The 21,326-nt window shown below is 31.8% G+C and overlaps 2 protein-coding genes across 3 annotated transcripts in view; one reads left to right on the top strand and one right to left on the bottom strand.

Moving 5' to 3' along the window:
- The window catches only part of LOC126881765 (endothelin-converting enzyme 1-like), a 42,828-nt gene extending 34,853 nt beyond the window's left edge, over positions 1-7,975 (bottom strand). The window contains exon 1 of one of the 2 annotated variants that reach the window (XM_050646243.1): positions 7,817-7,975. In XM_050646243.1, the coding sequence (XP_050502200.1) occupies positions 7,817-7,943 (127 nt within the window). In that variant the 5' untranslated portion in view covers positions 7,944-7,975. Of the gene's footprint in view, positions 1-1,451; positions 1,721-7,816 lie in introns of those variants that run through there. The other variant, XM_050646242.1, reaches the window with a different exon arrangement.
- Positions 1-21,326, top strand: part of LOC126881763 (protein prickle-like) — a 425,582-nt gene that overhangs the window by 307,610 nt on the left and 96,646 nt on the right. Inside the window, exon 4 of the mRNA XM_050646240.1 lies at positions 16,754-17,033. Coding sequence (XP_050502197.1) covers positions 16,754-17,033 — 280 coding nt within the window. The remainder of the gene's footprint in view (positions 1-16,753; positions 17,034-21,326) is intronic.

Here is a 21,326-nt window from a genome sequence, read left to right as displayed (position 1 = left end):
TCGAGTCCCAATAGAAACTTTCTTTTTTGTTTTTTTTTAATACATTTTATGATTGTAAGTATATTTATTATATAATTGTATTTTCAGAAAATACGTATTTAGTTAAAAAATTTTTCGACAATTAATGTTCAGACATCATTTGTGGCTTGTTTAATGTGTTTGTGTGTGTTTTATTCTTTTATTATTTTAATTTTTGGCACTGTTCTAATAAAAATGTTTGAGAAGTAGTAAGTATAAATTAGTTTAATATTTAAACAAAATATAAATAAAAAGTATATTAATTTCGTTTAAATCATATAATAGAAGTATAACTTCTTACGTGCGTACAAAGTACACACTTTCTTTTTTTTTATTTTTTGCTTTTTAGTTGATTTTTTTATAATATGTTTAATTTTAGTCACTCGTAACTTAAGCGTTTCTTAAAAATATTTTGTTCATATTTTTTTATTTTTTAGTCTTACACTTTTCAAACATTAAAATATATCGTCATGTTTATTAAAATATGTACATGATGTACAAACATGAAAAGTAGTCGGAATCGGCAAAAAATTTGAAACTTTATTGTTTATTAATGAAGCATAACGTAAACAATTAAAGTAAAAAGTGAAATTCTGTATAATTCATATCATTAGCTACAATCCGTAAAAGTTTCAAGTTTCTACATTGTAAAAAACAAGAGAATTTAAGCATTTTCCATTAAAATCGTTTTTTTTATTTAAAAAATTAATAAACAAATTTTTTTATTGACTATTCGTGTATTGTTCCCGCGAATGCATATGTCTGCAAATTTTCATTCCTTTGCGTTGAAGAAATGTCAGTCAAATTAACGTCTAAAGATTTGATGCAAACTATTGAAGTAAAGAAAAGCGTTTAATAAATTTGATAACAGTTATAAAATAATTAGATTTAATAAGTAGTTTAATAAATTATATCTGGAAAGATGAACATATATGCTAAAATATCTTGACTTAGTGTTCCCGTACACAGAAATTAAAACAAAACTTTCTTTGTTGAAGAAAATAGCATAAAAAAACCCTGACGTAATTAGTCTTTCCACTACCAGAGAAAAAATACAGTAACTTCTGATTCATTACATATACATACAATATTTCAACCAAAAATACCCCAACACATAAAAATGAAAGGAATAACACCTTTCAGAACAAACAACTTAAGCAAATATATTAGACCACAATCATTCTTTTAATCATTAATTTCAAATCCTCCATATTCAAAATAAAGGCCTTAAGTTTAGGTCATCTAAAAACACATCACCTGAAGAAGGCAGACTGCTGAACAAGATGTAGGAAGAATTGGAAACAAAAGTTTTCAGAGTTTTAATTGTTAGATAAAATGAACCATCCAACTCACAGTCGAAACCCTCACTTATCCAAAATGTGTAATTAAACCTTTTCTATTATTGTCTTTATTACATCTACATCTATCCTTACCGCCATATATTTTCCTTAGTTTAAAAATCACAATAACACCTGATAGAAGCATCACCAAAATAACGATCAGAATCACGTAAAAAGCATTTCTACGTTCTTTCCAACTTTTCGCGGGCAAATTTTCGTCCATGTCCGAGCCAGCACTAGCACTAGCAATACTCACGAAAAAAGAATTCCGCGATCTTGAAACTTACGATTTTTCGCTAATACGTCACGAGATACACATAAGAGAACGAAAGTGGGCTTCTTAAAATAAAAGTTTCGCGAGATTATGGAGTTTTGAGAGGTTTGAATTGAAGTGAACTTAGGAAGGACGGTCAGATGTTATGTAGTAACAGTAACTGGACGTTTCCTTTGCCGATTGTAATAAGGATGTGTTTTTCTGTAGGTTAGGAAACAAAGGAAGGTGAATATTAATGCCAGTTTTTCACAGAATATACCGAGTTATATAAAAAGCATTACGGAAATCATTAGATTATATTTTCCCTATATCCCTTAACTACTGACGAGGATGCGGTATGTCATACCGTTGCCTATTATCCTTGGTTTTCAATATTAATTTGTCTTATATCACTGTAAGTATTTGTTTTTACATCAACTACGGAATGAGTCTTCACACTGCTGTGGAATAAAATACTGCTCCAAATATAATATACTTTATTTTTTCAAGAAAATTATAAACACTTGCATAATATTAAAAAAATGGTGGAGGTTCTTACAAAAGTTTTATGAACTGAATTACGAACAAAAACGAGTATTGGTAATTAAAAAATAGTAAATTAAATTTAAAAGCACTTGTAAGTAGATCAACTGAATGGACTTGCTGCCATACCAATAGCGAAATAATACTGAATAGACTGCTTTTAACTAGAGAAACATAAACACGGGCATTCGGTACGTGCTACCACAAGAAAACTGATGGTGTTCTAAGAATCTTTCATAAAGCAAGTTTTACAACAAAATATATTTTCGGCGCGGTATGGCATACCGCGTGTATGGCGGTATTCTATAAAGGACGTGGCTTACCACCGGAGTGGACAAAAGCACATATTAACAACATCTACAAAAAAAATGAGAAAGAAAGAATTGTTCAAACTATATACGGAGAGCTAAGTGTCGTAAATTGAAAAAGAGATGCATTTCCTTTTAGTGGAGTCAATGAAGGTGGATATGAGTTATTACCTCAGATTTCGTCGAACCTCCATCGATTTTCATAAAAATTGGTGAGTGGTTAAAGGATACCTCAAGGAACAAAGGTGACATAGTGCCAACTTGCGCTTTTTGCATTTTAGGGGTGAAATACACCCCTTTTTTAAAAATTATTTTTTAGATTTCTGAAAGTGCAGTCGCTGTAAGTTTTCACTTCCTATTTTGTTGAACCTTCATCGATTTTCATGAAAATTGGTAAGTAGTTAGAAGATACCTCAAGCAATAAAAGATATGTAGCATGAACTTGCGCTTTTGCATTTAAGGGGTGTAATACACCCCTACTTTTTAAATTGTAAAAAATGCAGATTTCCGCATTATGGCGCAAGTAATCTCGTTTAATTAAGAAAAATTAATATTTTTTTTACATTTATGTGCATGAATTACATTTTTTTTAATTTTTCAAACCTTATAGCAACCAAAAATCCGAAAATTAACAAGTCGAAAATCACGAAAACCTTATTCTTCTATATTTCTGAAATTGTAGTCACTGAATGTTTTCACCCACGATTTCTTTGAACCTTCATCGATTTTCATGAAAATTGTTGATTAGTTAGAGGATACTTCAAAAAACAAAAGTGATATGGCACCAAGTTGCGCTTTCTGCATTTTAGGGGTGAAATCCACCTTTTTTTTTTAATGATAAAAATGCAGATTTCAGCATTCTGGCTCAAGCAATCTCGTTTAATTAAGTAAAATAAATATTTTTTTACATTTATGTGCATGATTTATAATTTTTATTAATTTTTTAAACCTTATAGCAACCAAAGATCAGAAAATTAGCAAAAAGACAATCACGAAAAAAATTAATCTTTTATATTTCCAAAAAGGCAGTCACTGAAGGTTTTCACCCCTGATTTCGTTGAACCTCCATCAATTTTCATGAAAATTGGTAAGTAGTTAGAGGATACCTCAAGAAACAAAAATGATGTGGTACCAACTTGCGCTTTTATCCTGGGGGTGGATGTTGCCCCTTCTCATGGGTGAACACTATTTTATTAAAAATTACCCCATAATTAGATAGAGGAGTAAATTCTAAGCACACTTTCTGGTATCAAGTTTATAAATTTTTTATTTAAATAATATTTCATAATTTAATAAAATGTTATTGGTACAGTAAAACCTGACAATAACGGCCACTAAAAATAGAAAACAATTGGCCGTTATAGAAATGTGGGCGCTAATGCTAGGTTTCCTTTTCCACAAATACATAAAATATAATTGAAAATTTATTTATTTTAGTAATTAAAGCAAATCTAATTAAATATAATTCTACAAACAAACGGAACATACTAAAACTAAATTCAATTTACTACAATATAAAACAATATCTATACGAAAAAACAACTACAAGAAAAACAGAATTTTTGTTTGTTTTACATTTTTTTAGATAAACGAAACATACTAAAACTAATTTAATATAGATAATACATAATATAAAACAACACACTATAACTACTACGAAAAATACGCTTATCACTAAAGTATCGTCGTGCTTCCATGCTATATTCAACAAAACCAACTTGGTAGGGCCTTTAATTAGATATCGCAAATCACTTTGGCTGATTTTGTCTGCATATATATTATGTTTGAGGAATCCCTTTTTTTTTGTGAGACTGGATATAGGACGTTTCTCAAGTATGAATTCACATTCATGGTATATCGTTGCTATACAGGGATAATAATCTGTGCAATGTTATGGTACAGGCTACGTTAATATGAAGTAAATGTGGAAGATATACACTGGTTATTCATTTCAATTTAATTTGATTGTTTTTTAATCGTTTACAATATTTATAATAATTAAATAATTAAAAATAATTAAAGACATAAAGTTAGGGATTTCAAAAATAAATTCAGTTCTCACTGGCAGGGTGGGAAATAATAAAGTGCCATACAATAGCATTTCATTACAATGCTCATTACAGGCATTACAGGCTGCTCCGTTTGAGAAAACTCATACTCTGAAACTTTGAGAAAACACTCATTCAGTTTCGACCAACCCTGTATTAGCTAAAATTAAACGTTTTGCTAGATTAATAATTTTTGATTATATTATAATAATAGATTATATTAAAAATCACTTGAACATAAATTGATTTTCTGATGTCAAATCACTACAATTATACAGAGGGTGAATATTGCTATGAAATTTGAAAATAAAAACGTAATTATCTTTTAAACTACTTCGTATAACATCACAAAACCTGATATTTTAAGAAATAAAACATAGAGGAGAATCCAAAAATGTAAAAATATACAGGGTGTTTCATTAAACAAAAGATAATTTTGTTTCACCCTGTCAATATGGGTGGCCCTGTATATTTGGAAATGTATTTAAATTCTGATATTATCTATGCCCCAATCTCACCTAAATAAACTTTTTTCGTATCTCCTACAACAAACGACTAATTGGACTTCCCACAACCTGTATACATACAAAATCTCCGCTATAAAATTTTTTCAAAGAAAATGTTATTGGTTTTTTTAAAATAACTCCGTTAACTTTTAAAATATGAGATTTATCCAAAAACCATTACAAAGCTAAGTAAAAGTTCTATAACACTGTATTAAACATAATTTTCTAAATCCTTTATTTTTTTTTTAAATACAAGGTGAAAGGGCCCCGGTTACATGGTTCTCGCAGTAAAATTTAGGTTTTAAATGTTTCTATCTCGGTTATTTTTTGTCGTAAAAAAATATTAAAAAAAGAAAAAGCTTAAATAAAGTTAAAACTAAAATTTTGTTCTCTACCATTTTTTAAGTATATTGAGTATTTTTGGAGTTATTATCAAAAGAAAATGAAATTCACGAAAATTGGAAAAATTCTAATTTTTTTTAATCGTATTTTTTTTTCAAAAATATGCATTCTAAACCTGTCAAAATTGTTAAAGTTATTACTCATGTTAAAATAAATAAAGTGTTAAATGGGTTACTATAAATTTTAATTTTTGTGGAAATGACGTATGTTTCATTTTTCATTCTTCCCTAAAAAATCTGAAAGGGTCCTCTTATTTCCATCATAACTTGCTTAATTTTGATGCTGTCGACTTCTTATATAGCTTTTTGATAGTTACCTGTAAGTACTTTATTAAAATGTTTAATATCTATATTTAACAAAGTGCATCGTGTTCCTGTTATTTAAGCTTGAATACTAAGATTTGAGTACTCGCGGAAAAAAATATACATTCAATTGCATACAACTCACTTTGTATATGTAATAAAGGATTTTTCGACTAAGGACCTTATTTATTTTTATATTATCTTCGATTTTGGTAATAACAACTTTTTTGAAGAAACTTATGGTTTTTGAGTTATTTATGAAAAACTGCTTTAAAACATGGATTTTTTTCAGGAAAAATCAAAACTTTTGTTCTTTAATAACTCAAAAACTATTGATTTATTGAAATAACTTTATATAACAAATTTTACTTATAATTTCTCCCTCTATCGATTAGTGGTATTATTTTTAATAAAATAATTTCCACCCCCGAGAAGGGGTTGCATTCCCCCCGCAGGGTAAAAGCGCAAGTTGGCACCATGTCACCTTTGTTTCTTGAGGTATCCTCTACATACTTACCAATTTTCATGAAAATCGATGGAGGTTCAACGAAATCGGAGGTGAAAACCTTCATTGACTCCACTATTTATGGACAGCATATTTTCTCTAAAGCAGGTTATTAAGATAAGAATAGCCCACAACCTTTTAACTCGGTATACTTACTTGTTTTCCCTCATATACGCTCTGAGCTTCGCTGGTGTCGCTCCTAGCGGTTACTAATTCAACTTTCACCGATAATTTTTAAATTTATTATTTAATTTTAATATAAATTTTAATTTAATATTAATATTTACAACGCCAAAAAGTAATTAAATTGTAATCGATTTTTTTAAGATTTTGCTAATCATTTTGACGTTCTATTGATAAAATATGAATTTCTTACTTCGGATACTTTCACAATTATCGTGTAGATGGCGCTAAGATTAATAGATTAATTTATAATTACATATTACGGAACATTAAAAAAATTTAAATTCAGTATTTAAAACGTAAGTTTATTTAAGGTAAAAATATATACCACAGCTTTGACCAACTAATATTTTTTATAATTAATGTTTTTAATTTTAATTTAAAATTAATCACTTTGACATTTATGTCAAATTTCCGGTAAACGTTTACAGACTTGTCACTACTGGCGCTCGCGAATTTGTAAATATCCCCTCTACGTACGAGCTCACAGCGTATAGACATATAGTCTTTACAAAACTGACAAAGGCATACGACAATGTACCACTTTCAATGCTTTTTATAGCGAGGGAAAACAAGGAATAAGCAAAAAATATAAAAAAGTACAACAGCTTTACAAAAATATGACGGTAAACATTAAAAATGGAAATAAATTAACTAGAGAAATTACTATTAGTAATTCTCTAAAAAGCAAGGCTGCTGCGTAATACCTACAATCTTTAAAATACGAGTATATTTGAATAAGGCGCTCTCAGTGTGGAGAAGAAAGTATTGCAATATCGACATATACCAGTCGAAGGCAAGAGATTGTATTATTGTATACTTCGCTGACGAAGCCATTCTATCTGAAAACGAGAGTGATATACTATACATTTGGAGTGCTATATTATACTATACTATACACTTGGGAGAGGAGTTCACCAAGTGGGACCTCAGAAATAATGTATAATTATTTATTTATGTTTCTTTGTCGTCAGTGTTACCACCTCTAGCTCTTATGCAAACTTCAATTTGACTGGGTACGCTTCTAATCAAATTGTCACAATTTTGTTGTGACAGGTTGTCCCAATATTCAAGAGCAGTTTGTACTAACCGTGCGGTGATTTGTTCGATCATCCCGGAGCTCAAATTTTTCTTTTAAGTATATCACACAAATTCTCTATAGAGTTAAGGTCGGGTAAGCAAGCAGGCCACTCCAGAGCAGTGACATCTTCTGCTTCAAGGAAATACAGGAAACTAGGAAACTAACAATGAAAATAAATACTTATGAAAGAACTAAGAAACTGATACATTTTTTAAAAAGAACTGATAAAGTAGGCACTAAAAAAACTAATCAACTTACTAAAAAGTGTAAGCTAAGCAATTTACACAGGATTTACTAAGTATTAAGTGGTAAATTTATAACACTCACTTGTCACTTCACTGCTGTTACTACGGAACACAATCACAAAGACCATAATCAAAATAACTTCAGTTAACATAAAAAATTGTAAAAATAGGGGAAGAAGCTTCTCGTTGAGTTTCGTATTCGTTTCCATCGTCACATTCACTCACGCTCTCACTAGAAATGTCGTAGTTTCAAGAGCTAACTTTGACCATCAAAAGTTAATTTTTTAATTCAACATGTCTTTGTTGTTTACGTAGGTACCTATTTGTATGTTTATGGCATAAGAGTGTTTAACATATAATTGCTAAAACGTTTAACATATCGATTAAATGTTGTGTCATTTGATAACTACTGTGTCAATTTAAATATTTCATCATGGTAGTATTGCGTAAGGACAAGAATAAAATACTTTCTGGTTTTCTGTTGCATAGTGATAAAGAATATATATCAAGAAGTTATACCAATATTAGAAAGGACCCTCTATAGTCTAGTCGCAACATAGGGGGTCCCGTGGACTCTTTTAGTTCGCCGCGATTTAATGGTGGTATTATAGGTTGTTTGGGTCGCTGAATCCAATGGAAGTGGTCTGGAAGCCCAAATGTGGTGCGTTTAATTGTTGTTAACAAATTATGGTGAAATTAGGTATTTTTCAGGAATTATTAGAAGCCCTGTAAATAAATTGATAGTATTAAGGTCTTCTCTGGTGTATTTTTGATCGCTGAATCGAATGCGACTAGTCGCGATTACTCAAAATGTGTTCTTATTTTGTTAATAACAAAATAATTGTTTAGTCGCCGAAAAGCTCGAAATGCGTTATCTAGAGCAAGTTTGTAGTCTTTTTCATAGTATTTTTATACGCTAAATCGATTGTCACTAGTCGTGATAGCTTAAACCACGTTCCGACTTTGTTATTAATAAATTATTGCAAAAATCATGGTTTATAGTACGTTTACTCACGGTTTTTGCTCTAAATTAAAAAAACCACTTGTAATGACATGAAATTTGGCATGCACGTAGCTAGCATGTCAAACAAAACAAGTGGTATTGTGCCGATGTGTGTTTATACCCTGGGGGTGAGTTTCACCCCGTTTCGGGGGTGAAAGAAGAAACCTTTAAAATATGTCCGGAATTGGTTAAACTGATTAATTCTAAGCTCGCGGTGTGCAAGTACTTGGAAGGGAAACGAGAAACGACCGTGCGCGAGTCGCGGAGAAATGTTGCAACTATCTTAAATAATTCATATTGTCAATTGAAATTGTCAAATTGACGTATATTTCATACCTTCTGTCATTGAAGCAGAAAAATTATATATTGCTCCACAATATTGATATGATATGCAATTATTATATAAAAGTAAATTTAATTAAGTGTATTTTGCTTGCAGTACTGCATTTTAGTAACTAATTTTATTTACTACATACAATTGTTTACGTTTGCATAACATAACCTGCATCTTATTTTTTCTTCTTATTATTTTTTTGGACTATGGCCTTGACAATTATCCGGCAACCAGGACTGATATAATTGGCCAATATAATTAAAAGTGCGAATAAAAGTACAGAGCGTAGAAATAGAGGTCGCTTTGCCGAACTTGCACGGTCCCAATACAGTTTTTTTAAGTCAATACTTTTCGAGTTATTTGAGAGTGAATATGTTTATTTTTCAACAAAAAAACCAAATAACTTGAAAAGTATTGACTTAGTGAAAAAACTGTACAGAACAAAAGTTGCTTAGAATTAATCAGTTTATCCACTTTCGGACTTATTTTAAAGGTTTTTTTTTCACCCCCGAAAAGGGGCGAAACTCACCCCCAGGGTAAAAGCAGACATCGACACAATATCACTTGTTTTGTTTGACATGTTAGCTACGTGTATGCTTTTCATGTCAATCCAAGCGTATTTTTAAAATTTAGAGCAAAAATCGTGAGTGAACGTACTATAAACCGTTATTTTTGCAATAATTTATTAATAACAAAGTCGGAACGTGGTATGATAGTCCAGGATTACTAGGGTTATCTTCTCCCGGTAAGGGTGGTTAACCCTTATCCGAGGGGTGGAATGATTAATAGTCGTTTCACTGTTGAAGTTGTTTTATTATACTCGCATGAGTACAAGCTGGTAGCAACCTACGTAACGTCGTCTCGCGGAGTGTAGATGACACTATCTTTTTATGTGAACAATCTTACATCTAATAAAATAGAATGACGAATGTGGAATGTGTAATGAGGATTCCCTTATTATGTTTTGGTTGTATAAATATATTTAAAAGTGCAAAGTCAGCGTCGACCCTGAAAAGTGTTTATAGTGGCTGTATGTATAATTACACCTCACGATCTAGGTCAACAATGTTTATGTAACGAAAGAAGGTTGGAATTGTTTATGATGACATTTAAATAACCGAAAGAAATTAGCGTAGATAATTAAAGGGTGTTTTTAAAAGATATCTAATGAGTACAGATAAATTCTTGTACACCTTTCCCTCCTAAGAATTTTCTGACTACGGGCAGAAAATTTTGCAAGTAGTGCTACCAACCCATACTGTGTTGTAATCAATACAAAAAATTTATTTTATATACAAACTTCCTAAAACTACGTAAATACATAAATAAAAATAAAAATGTTCGTTTAACAACATTGTTTCATCACACTTGTCACTCACTGTGTTTTCGGATTGTAAGCATATAATCTATTCTTATGTATTTCCTTGATTTTATTGTTTTCTATTCTGATTTTACAATTAACGTTATTTACTTCTGTTATTGTGAAAGGACCTACATAAAGACTATCAAACTTACCCTTCTCTTCCCTTTTTACCAGGACTAGGTCTCGTATTTTAAAGTTTTGAGGTGTTGCTTTGAGCTTATTCGTTTCTTGCCGCTCTTTTTTGTGTTTTAATAAGAAGGTTCTGGCTCTCTCGTGTGCGCTTTGTAGTTTGTATCGTAACTCATTGTAGTAGGCATCTATATTGTAACATGGTTGAATCTCCTGTGTAAGGTCTTCCGGTAGGTTAACCTTCCTGCCATATAATAGTTCAAACGGTGTGTAACCATGGTACGCGTTAGGGGTTGTATTGTAGCAGTATGTGAACATTCTGCAACACACATCCCAATTTTCTCTGTCTTCGTCTATGAATGCTCTTACGTACTCGTTCAACGTTCTGTGTAGTTTTTCGCAACTTCCAATGGACTGTGGGTGGTATGCCGTTGAAAAGTTGTGCTCTATTTTTAATAGCTTTGTTAATTCCTTGTTTAAGCTATCACGACTAGTGACAATCGATTTAGCGTATAAAAATACTATGAAAAAGACTACAAACTTGCTGTAGTTAGTGCATTTCGAGCTTTTCGGCGAATAAACTATTATTTTGTTATTAACAAAATAAGAACATATTTTGAGTAATCGCAACCAGTCGCATTCGATTCAGCGACCAAAAATACATCAGAGAAGACGTTATCATTATCAATTTATTTACAGGGCTTCCAATAATTCCTGAAAAACAAGTAATTTTACCATAATTTGTTAATAACAATTAAACGCACCACATTTGGGCTTCCAGACCACTTCCATTGGATTCAGCGACCCAAAAAACCTATAATACCACTATCAAATCGCGGCGAACTAAAAGTGTCCACGGGACCCTCTATGTTGCGACTAGACTACTATAGCAAATTATGAAAAAATACAAAGATAGCGCTGGGCAGGTCACCTTATAAGAATGGATAATGACAGAACACCTAGTAGAACGCTTAGCGGAACTATGGTGGGACGTCGGCCAGTAGGAAGATTAAGGAAGAGGTGGATAGACGAAGTTAGAGCTGATACTACAGGGATATTGAGGGTGGATAACTGGAGGAGAGGAGCCAGGGACCAGGACCAGGAGCCATACATGAAGGCAGATGCTGGGGGAGGCCAGGGTCTGACTTGTGCTGTGTCGCCGTAGGAGAGAGAGAGTCATAAATAATACAAGAAGTAAATCACATAATTGAGGTGATTGATAGCGTCAACAATCAACTTAAATAGTTGATCAAACATGAAGTCAGAGCCAGAATAGTCAGGTAGTAAAAGCTTTATCAAAAGCTTATTGAACATGAAAAGCTTATTTTGTAATAACAGTAGCATTAATATCAGTCTTAGATGTCGTTTTCTGCATTGCTATGTATGGTCAATACTATTGTTTGGAACGGAGGCCTGGACGCTCAACATAACGCTGATGAACAAGTTAGAAGCAGTTGAACTCTGAATTTATAGAAGGATCTTAAGAATACCTTAGGCAACCTACACCACCAACGACAATGCCCGGATGATAATAGAGAGCTGCTAAAGATCATCAAAGTAAAAAAAGCTACCTGCCTAGGACAATCATGAGAAACAAAAAGTACCGCCTCGCGCAACTGATCATCCAGGGGAAGATTGAAGGAAAACGAGGTCCCAGTATACTCCTGATTTCATGGCTTAAAAACATTAGAGATTGACTGGCCTCGATTCAACATCTTTGTTTAGAGCCGCATTGGAGACAGAGACAGAATTGCCAGAGTAGTAGAACCTCCACTAAAGGAGACAGCAGCACAAGAAGAAAAAGATAGCTTCAAATCCAAAAAAATTGCATATCCCGTGGAGTAAACAGTATAAAATTCTTCGACTAATTATGATAAATACAATCGAAGGACGCAGAGGAATTGGAATTGGAATTGTAATTGGAATACAAGAAGTATTGATATTTAAAAAAACAAACAACAAATTAGTAAGGAAATAAGAAGCAACTAACTATACTAAATTTACAATCAAGACGCAGTAGGAATAAACAAACCAAGACACGTTAAATGCTACTAGGAGAACTCCCAAATCGTAATTTACAATGTATATACAGTCATGATTTACAAAGTTTATACATTGTAAATTATGATTCAGGAGTGCTCTTAGTAGCATTTAACGTGTCTTGGTTTGTTTATTTCTACTGCATCTTGATTGTAAATTTAGAATAAATATGCACTTAAGAAACGAAATGGAACTAACAGAAAATAACAGTTAAATCTTAAAATTATTAAAATTAGACCTGAAATTTGTTGATTCTTTTGGTATCGTATTTTTTATTAGCCAATGTTTGCTATTATTGTTGTTAGATCATGGTAAAGGGATGTAATATTTGAATAATCTTTAACTTTGATTTAATTAGAAAATGGCGGTTCTATATATGCTTAATGTATGTACACTTTTAAATCAGACAAGCTAAAGAAGGCCATTATAATATCTCTACAAAAACGGATAGAGGTCATTAAAGTACTCTAAGATAACAAGCCATTTATTAAATTAACTTTTTTTTTCGTAAAACCTGCTTTAGTTTTAAGCATAATAATTGGTAGAATAAGTCGAAGAATGTGAAATGGGCTGATATTAAAACTTCCTATGACTCAGTATGTTATTAGATTTATGCAATTAGTGCATCTAGTCGCTTATTATTTATATGGCGTCTTGTAGTAATAGAAATGTGCGATTAGATCATTCGAAGTCAAGTTGAATGTTCGTTTAAGGAAGAAAAGTAAAATATTGTAATGAGATTGATTTAATTGAAAAACATTAAATTAAGAATATTGTTGCTGATATTGTTGTTAGATCAGGGCATTTAGTAAAACCAGAAATCAATTTTTAAACACAGCACCTATCGACTGTTCTTACTCGGGGATCTTGCAGTCGCTGAACACGAAAACGTCATCAGAACCGACCAGCGGAGCACCTGGTGCCCAAAAAACCTTCAAAACTTCAGAAGATGCACTCAAAAAAATTTAGTTCGTAATATTGATTAACAGTGATTATTGAATAGTATTTCGTTGTAACAACAATTTAATTTGTTGTTTCAACGAACTTTTAGTCATTGACGAATGTATTTGGTTATTGTCACAATGATTGAATAATAATTGTAAAAATAACTAGAGTACATTAATCAATAACACTCAATTTATTCAGCCAATAACTTAGTTTCGTATATTTAATAAATAATGTTAATTGTGGCAGCAACTCACTTTCTTGATTTCTTACATGACAAGCAATTACCTTGGTTTATCGTGACAACGTACAGATTTCATTAAAACAATGTACAAATGTTGTCAATATAGAGTAATATATGATTATTGTATAGATGTAAACTGATTTTTGTGACAACAAATGCATTAATCAATCTACTACTGCGTTTAATACCCACAATCAATGCGTTCATTGGGACAATAATCGTAGTTGTTGAGACAATAAATGTTTTGCTTGACCATTTGAAATGTAACGGCTTTTCCTTATCGTGATACCCCTAGCTTCTCTGTATTTGAAAAGTTTAAAAAAGAATTCTTTGTTAAACAATGCTGTTACCTCTACCAAGGTGTAGTCGTTGTAGTCGTGTATTTCGTTTCGTAGTAGCAGGAAGTTTTCGTGTGTCTCTTATCGTGAAATATTTTGAAAATTTAAACGCAGAATAAAATATTACAGTATTATCGAGGGTCTGAAGTTCCTGAGAACTTCTATAATGATTATTTTAATAAGTCGCAGGGGTGAAAAAGAGAAAATTTAGTATGATTTTTAATTTCAAATATACCATTCAAAAGAAACTTTTTGTTTATTCTAAGGGACTTTCTGCCCTCGGTAATAATGTAATCTTTTATTCTGCGTTTAAATTTTTCAAAAATACTTATTAGTTTTCTCAGGATTCAAAAAAAAATGAATGCGTTTAAAAAGAATTCGATCGAAATTTTGCACCTGCGCTCTCAAAAAGGATTAAAGTGTTATACATTTTTGGAATTACTATTTCAAACGCTTTTAAATGAGCTGTCACATGACGTACTTTCCCATTTAAAAAAATCAAAGTTACGCCTGTCACCTGAAGAGGGATCGTAATTATGCACTTCCACTCCACCCATTTTTCTATTATGTATATAGGTACTTTTTCCTGACGTCATCCTGAATACCTACTGAATATCCACTGTATTTAAAAATCGATGTATTCTGTTGTTTTCCTTTCTAAATGCCCTGGTCTGTGTTGTTACTGTATGTGGGTATCATTACTTCAGTTTTATGGAAGAGTTCTCTATCTAGGCGTGGATCAAATTTTTTACACCTAAGTTTATGTATAAATATATAAATTATCCCTTTATTTATTCATGAGTTAAAGGCAAATCAAATTCCTAGCAAAATAAACTTTTACATTCAAGAAACTGTCAGAAGCATCCCGTAAAAACATTAATATCCTGGTATATATATTTACCAACCATAAACCATTTTAATAACTATAAATCAAAGTTTACTGGTTTTATGTCTGCTGTAGAAATACATCTGCTATAAAAACAGGAAAGTAAAACACACAAAAAGCATTAAAATAATTTACACAAAGTTTGTATCTCAAATATAATTCAGAACATTAGCAACCAATATCAGACCTTGCTTTGGTGTAGAGTTCAAGAATGTTAAATATTTTGAAAGGAAAATTGATTATAAATAAAAGTATTTATAGAAAGGCAGACGGGAAATATAACTAACTGCTACTCGATTAGAGTGTACCTGCTTTAAAAGCAATACGAAAAATCAATTTAAATATCAAAAGCAAACAGTGTGATAAAAATAAAATATTTATGTAATATTTGACAAACGCATTTAATAATTTAGTCTTTCAAATAATGTTCTTAAACTTTTGTTACGACCGACAGTTGCGTAACATTTATTCCATATAGAAAAAATCTCATGACGAAAAATAAGAAATATTGAAATCTGGAATATTCTAGATGTCATCGAAATATCTCAAAATGTCTTGTAAGGTTTGGACCTTAAATTTGTGACCTATGTTTAGAAAAAAAATTTTAAAATATAAATAAAAAAACATTAAAACAATGATTATAAAAAGATGATAAAGAAAATTTTAAAAATTATAAACAGGTATTAACAAGCTGAAAATGCGAGCATTATCATAACGAAAACTTTGTTTATTTACGTATTTTAATTCATAATACTTATGAAAAATTGCTATTATGAAAAGTTGTTTCGAATTTAAAATTATGTTTTAATGTGCAATTATATCATTCCAATTTAAATGTTGTGAACTATAAAGGTACTTTACTCGTAATCGAAATTCATATTTTTTATATACCTCGTATAAAATTAATAAAATTTGATATATGATGGTTGCATCATAAATCTTAGACCATGAAGAGCTTTTTATGAAGAATAACTTTTCTTCGTCAAATTAAAAATAAAAGAGTTATAAATGAAAATGTTGTTGGTATCCATAATTTGAGAAAAATCTTCAAATATTTTTTTCCACTAGAAGGATGTAATTACACATATCAGACCATAATTTTTTATTCCAAACAACATTTCATATAGTCGGTTCGCTAAACTCAGACACAACTGGCTAGTGATTTTAGTCAGTAATTTTACCAATTTGGCAAAAAAAATAATTACTAAATAGTTAATAATTACTAAATAATTAGTAATCTTTCCAATTTGGGCAAAATTGGCAAAATTGGCAAAAAACAAAAAAATTACCTACCTACTAAAATCAGTAGCCAGTTGTGTCTGAGTTTAGCGAACCGACTATAATAACAATTTTCATTTCATAACAAATGGAACAGTCCATTTATCATTAGGTATATATTGAAGTTTTTTAGACGATTTATGAGTTTCTTACTCTCAAATTTGTTGAAAATGCGTAACTTTTTGGTAATAGACGAAAAAAGCGAAAATTTACCTTTTTTGATCTTCATTTGTTTATAACTATGTATATCATCAAAATCGTCTGCAGGAAACATATAGGTTATTATAGACGTCCATACTACTCAAAAAATTTAGTTTCGGCCTGGAGGTGTTTGTGTCACCAACATGATATTTTTTTCCTTATTTCTCTTAACTAGTTATATTTTTTTATAAATGATGCCATTTATCAGATTATTTGGATAAATTTCGACAATTTATTAATCTGACCAATTTCTTTCAGGTCAGTTTGCAGAAACTATCCATACCAGGACTCCATGTCAAACAATAACGACGGAGGCATCGGTCCTATATCCCCTCCCGCTTTACTCTCACCTAGCGGGAAGTTACCGTCGCCCGGGGGGAAACTCCCCTCCTTGGATCCAGCCGATAGGTTTTTGGGCAAAGGATCTCCGTTTTCTCCGTCAAATGGAGATCCACAGAGGCATTCACAGAGCGATGATGACAGCGGGTGTGCTTTGGAGGAGTATACGTGGGTGCCACCAGGACTGAGGCCAGATCAAGTAAGTACAAGAATTTATACATATTTTAGTCCATATTTCTGTAATCTTTATCGTATGTATATTTGTAATTGAAGCTAGTCGTACGCTGATAACAATAAAAAAATCTTAATCTTCGGCGAAAAACACTCTTCGTGTCTCTTTGTTTAAAATAAAAAAAAAGCCAAATGTTTATTTCATTCAGCTAAATTGCCTTGGGCATATCATTTATTGTTGATTTGAATTACGTCTAAAAAAGCGCCGATCAAGCTATTCAGTGTTGAGTGCATTAGCCGGTGAAGAAAGTTTTACCGGCGAAGAAATCATCCATGCGTGAGAATTGAATTCATTCCACATTTAGAGTTTAAAGAAGCGGGTGGTCTGGCATTGTTTCTCAGTTATTGGGGTTTGTGGTTTGTCACCCTTATTATCATCATTTTACAGTTTAGCCCAATTAAAGCCAAGTAAAACTTTCGGTCTTTTAGTGAAAGTAAAAGCTTTTTGTGCCCTTTATTCCTTTATTCTCGAGAACATTACTATGGTCTTCTTTTACACCCGTAAAGGTGAAGCAGAGCTCACAGTTCCTCTATTTGTTCGCCAGGAAGTAGTTGTCTTCTATTAAAGGAACCCGCAAAGGCTACAGTCAAACCAAGTTTAGTGAAACAAAGAAATCCACAGTTTTTGTTTTTTTGAAGTTATACTTCTTTACGCGCGATATGAGGGTGAATTTTTATATGTTAAAACCTACGATCCCGGCGCATGCGCATTATAACTTTGTTCTGATTGGATGTTCAAATGACATGTCAAAAATTATCCAATATGGCAGCTGTAGCGCAGCTGTGGTTTGGACGGTTGACGGTTTGGTTATGTATGGTTGTTGCGTTTTAAAATTTGTGGGAAGAGAAACAACAAAGGTTAGTTAATAGTTATACTGCCTTTTTAAATAGTTTTCATATTATATTTTTGAAGTTATACTTCAAAATGTTTTAATTTATATATGTATCAGACCAGAAAAGGTGTGGAAAGAATATATTAGTGTTTTTAAATATATTTTTCTACAAACGTGTTAAAAATGCAATTTTTAGGACTCCATAGGAGCGTTAAAAATGCTACTTTAAGGCACTAGTGCTTTAAAATTTTTAAGGCACTGCAGTTAAAAGTGAATTGTCAAATTGTGAAACGTCAAAATATTTATATTGCATTTATTAACATTAATATTAATAATACAACTTGCGCAATTTGAAAAAGGTGGTTTAAAAGGTTTTTTATTATAATTTTGTGTCTTTGGATTTGTCTTCCTTGGGCGTAAAATAATAAAACATCTATTTTTATATTTCACTTGTCACCGTGATGTATAATTATGTATATCTGAAAAGTAAGTAGCATGCGGCTTGATGGCCTTGTTGGTAGAGCATTGGACCAGAGATAAAAAAATCGCGAGATTGCGGGTTCAAATCCCGGACGATTCATATTTTTTTCTTTTTTTTTTAATATTCGGCATTGTTAAGTTTTGGTTCATTTTTGGTAATTATTGTTAATTTTTTGTATTGTAACTGTTAAGTAGGTATATTTATTTCGTTGAAATTATATTATAATAGAAGTATAACTTCTTACGTGCGTACAAAGTACACACACATTCTTTATTTTTATCCTGCAACAGCAGATTACACTGTAATGCTGAAACAATACAAAATACACATGAAACAATAAAATCCCTTTAACGTTATGGTCCCTTTTAGCCCTCTTTTTTGACATAAGTAATAGCCTAGTATACTATGTATTAAGTTTAATATACAAATATCGACAAAACTGTCTAAGGTTATGGCGTTTCAAAGTAAATACCCCATAAGAATAACCTCAATGAACATAAAATTGCATTAAAAATTAATTGCCCTTTGCTCTTTGTTGTAATAGCAATAAAAACCAACCAAATAATGTTTCACATTCCTTTCAGACAGCTTTTACATCACACTAATCCGAATAGCGACCTTTCGAAATCACCCATCTCAAAAATTAGCATAGAGGTTGTATCTTCTGGCTGTTAACAACCACCTCCATCCACTCTAATTTGTTGTTGCTGCTACTAACTACCTCATCCATTTGTTTGTGCTTTTCTTAGAGATCAGACGAAGGTGGCTGATAGTATTCATGAGGACCTCCCGACTGCGATATTATTTGAATAATTAAGTGGTTCAAAATATATAAAAGGATCCATAGGCGATAAAAAATGTCAGAATATTTATATTATGACTAGCTAACCCACCGAACTTCGTACCACCTTAGAAGTAAATAATATATGAAAGTTCAGTAACTAAAAATTAACAAAAAAACAATAAATATACTCAAAAATATTATCATGTATGAAAAAAGTTTTTTTTATTTTTTTGCGGTACGTAAATATACACCTACTTATGATTGTTTTTTTGACGTGCGAAACATGAAAACTCATAGTTAAATCAAAATCCAAACACAAGGGAAATTATAGACGCTTAAAATCAAATGGTAAGTGCGTTGGAATCATCGATATATGCGTGATCAACACCTTATATCCTTTCTATTTTTCCTTTATCGTTACCTCAGTGACATTATTCATTTAAGCCTTATCATAGTCAGTCACGTTCCATTGCACAGTCAAAGTTGGTTAATGTCGCGAAGTATTATGACAACTGATCCTACTTTTAATTGTAAATTATGAGGTGGGAGTCCAGGCAATTCCAATTTTTTTCTGATAAACATGCTCTACTTTTCACAATCATTCAAACTAGTTCAAAAGGCTTTGTCCTCTTCAATCTTCTAGGTTGTCCAGTAGTATCGAGAAGCTAGATTGCCTCAATATTACGTGCCTAAGAAGTCGTTGCTCTGACTTCCTGCCATCTTCTTGATGATTATATCCACAGTTTCCATTTATAAAAGATAGGTATGGAGGTCACTGCTTGCCACTTTGCAATGTTCCTCAGTATTTTCTTCTGGAATTTTTGTATTATTGTTATATTCCTTGGTCTAGCACAACCCTAGAGTGGGTATCCATATCCCATACAGGTGTCAATATGTGTTTGTAAGGTAGTAACTTATTATGAATCGACAGAGTGGAGGTTCTTCCAACTAGCCAATACATTTATTACACCACATATTTTTTCTTTTCTTTTTCTTCGTAATGTGCGCCTTCCATCGTAGTTTGGCATCTTACATATATCTAAATACTTAGTAGTGTATGCATATGGTACTTATAAATTGTTGATTACAACTGTTATATTGTATTTTTTTGTTGGTAAAATTAATATGAATAGATGTAGTTTCATTCAGCATAATTCTTTGCGTTAACTGCTATGAGTTGGTTAACTGCTATTTGGACCTTGTTGGTCGCGGTTGGTTGTGGCTTGGATAGCCGTATTATCAGCAGAGGTGGCAACTATATTGTCTTCCAGTACATATATATCATACGTGTATAGTATGATATACGTACGTAGGTACAGGACCAGACTCAACACACTGCCTTGTGGAACACCTGCTCTAATTTCTTTTAAGTTTGAAAAGCAGTTGAAACGAGGAAGCGATGGACTACCCCAAGCTAATTGAAACAATATTTGCAAATATTACCTCAACTAACCAAGATAGCCATCGTTACACCGTTAGCTTAGCTCAGTCACTCAGGTGTGTGTTCGTCTTGTCCTAACCTTAGATATGAACTATGAAAATTGGAATGGAAGCAAACAAAACATAGTTTTAACCAATCATGTTTATTGTTCATAAAGATATAATAAAAATATGACTTAGTAAATTGCATTAACAAATATATTCAAATTCTTGCCAAAAACTAACAATTCTGGATTATACTTATGGCTTTTGGTATTCGGCTCGATGGTAACTTCTTGATGTCGAATGGTACTGCTGTTGTGGACTTCTCGTAGGCCTAGGCGGATCTTCGGCCCTAGGTCCCTGCAGCTAAAGGTGTTGGATGCTGGAGTCTGGATGTCATGGTCCCCATTGTGTCAGCCTTAGTTCCATCACCGGTGTGGATGGCTTGAAGCTCCCGAAGGGAGAAAAGTGATTTTATCCAAAAACTATAAAATAGAGACACATATCAATCATCAAGAAGAAAAACCAACGTGTGCCATCTGCCGTTCTAATCGTCAGAAAGAGTAGCAGATGACAAGAATAAATTAAGTGAAATTTAGATGAGAATAGTTTTTTTTTTTCTTGAAAAATGGCTTTGGCTGAGCCAATTAGCCAGACTTGTTTCTGATTGATTGCAGATTCATAGTCATAAATTTCTTATAACATAAGTACATTCTACAATTTTATTTTTATACATTGGTA

This window comes from Diabrotica virgifera, chromosome 3 (genome assembly GCF_917563875.1).
Source record: "Diabrotica virgifera virgifera chromosome 3, PGI_DIABVI_V3a".
In the NCBI taxonomy this organism is placed as follows: Eukaryota; Metazoa; Arthropoda; class Insecta; order Coleoptera; family Chrysomelidae; genus Diabrotica; species Diabrotica virgifera.
This window is presented reverse-complemented; position numbering and strand designations above follow the sequence as displayed.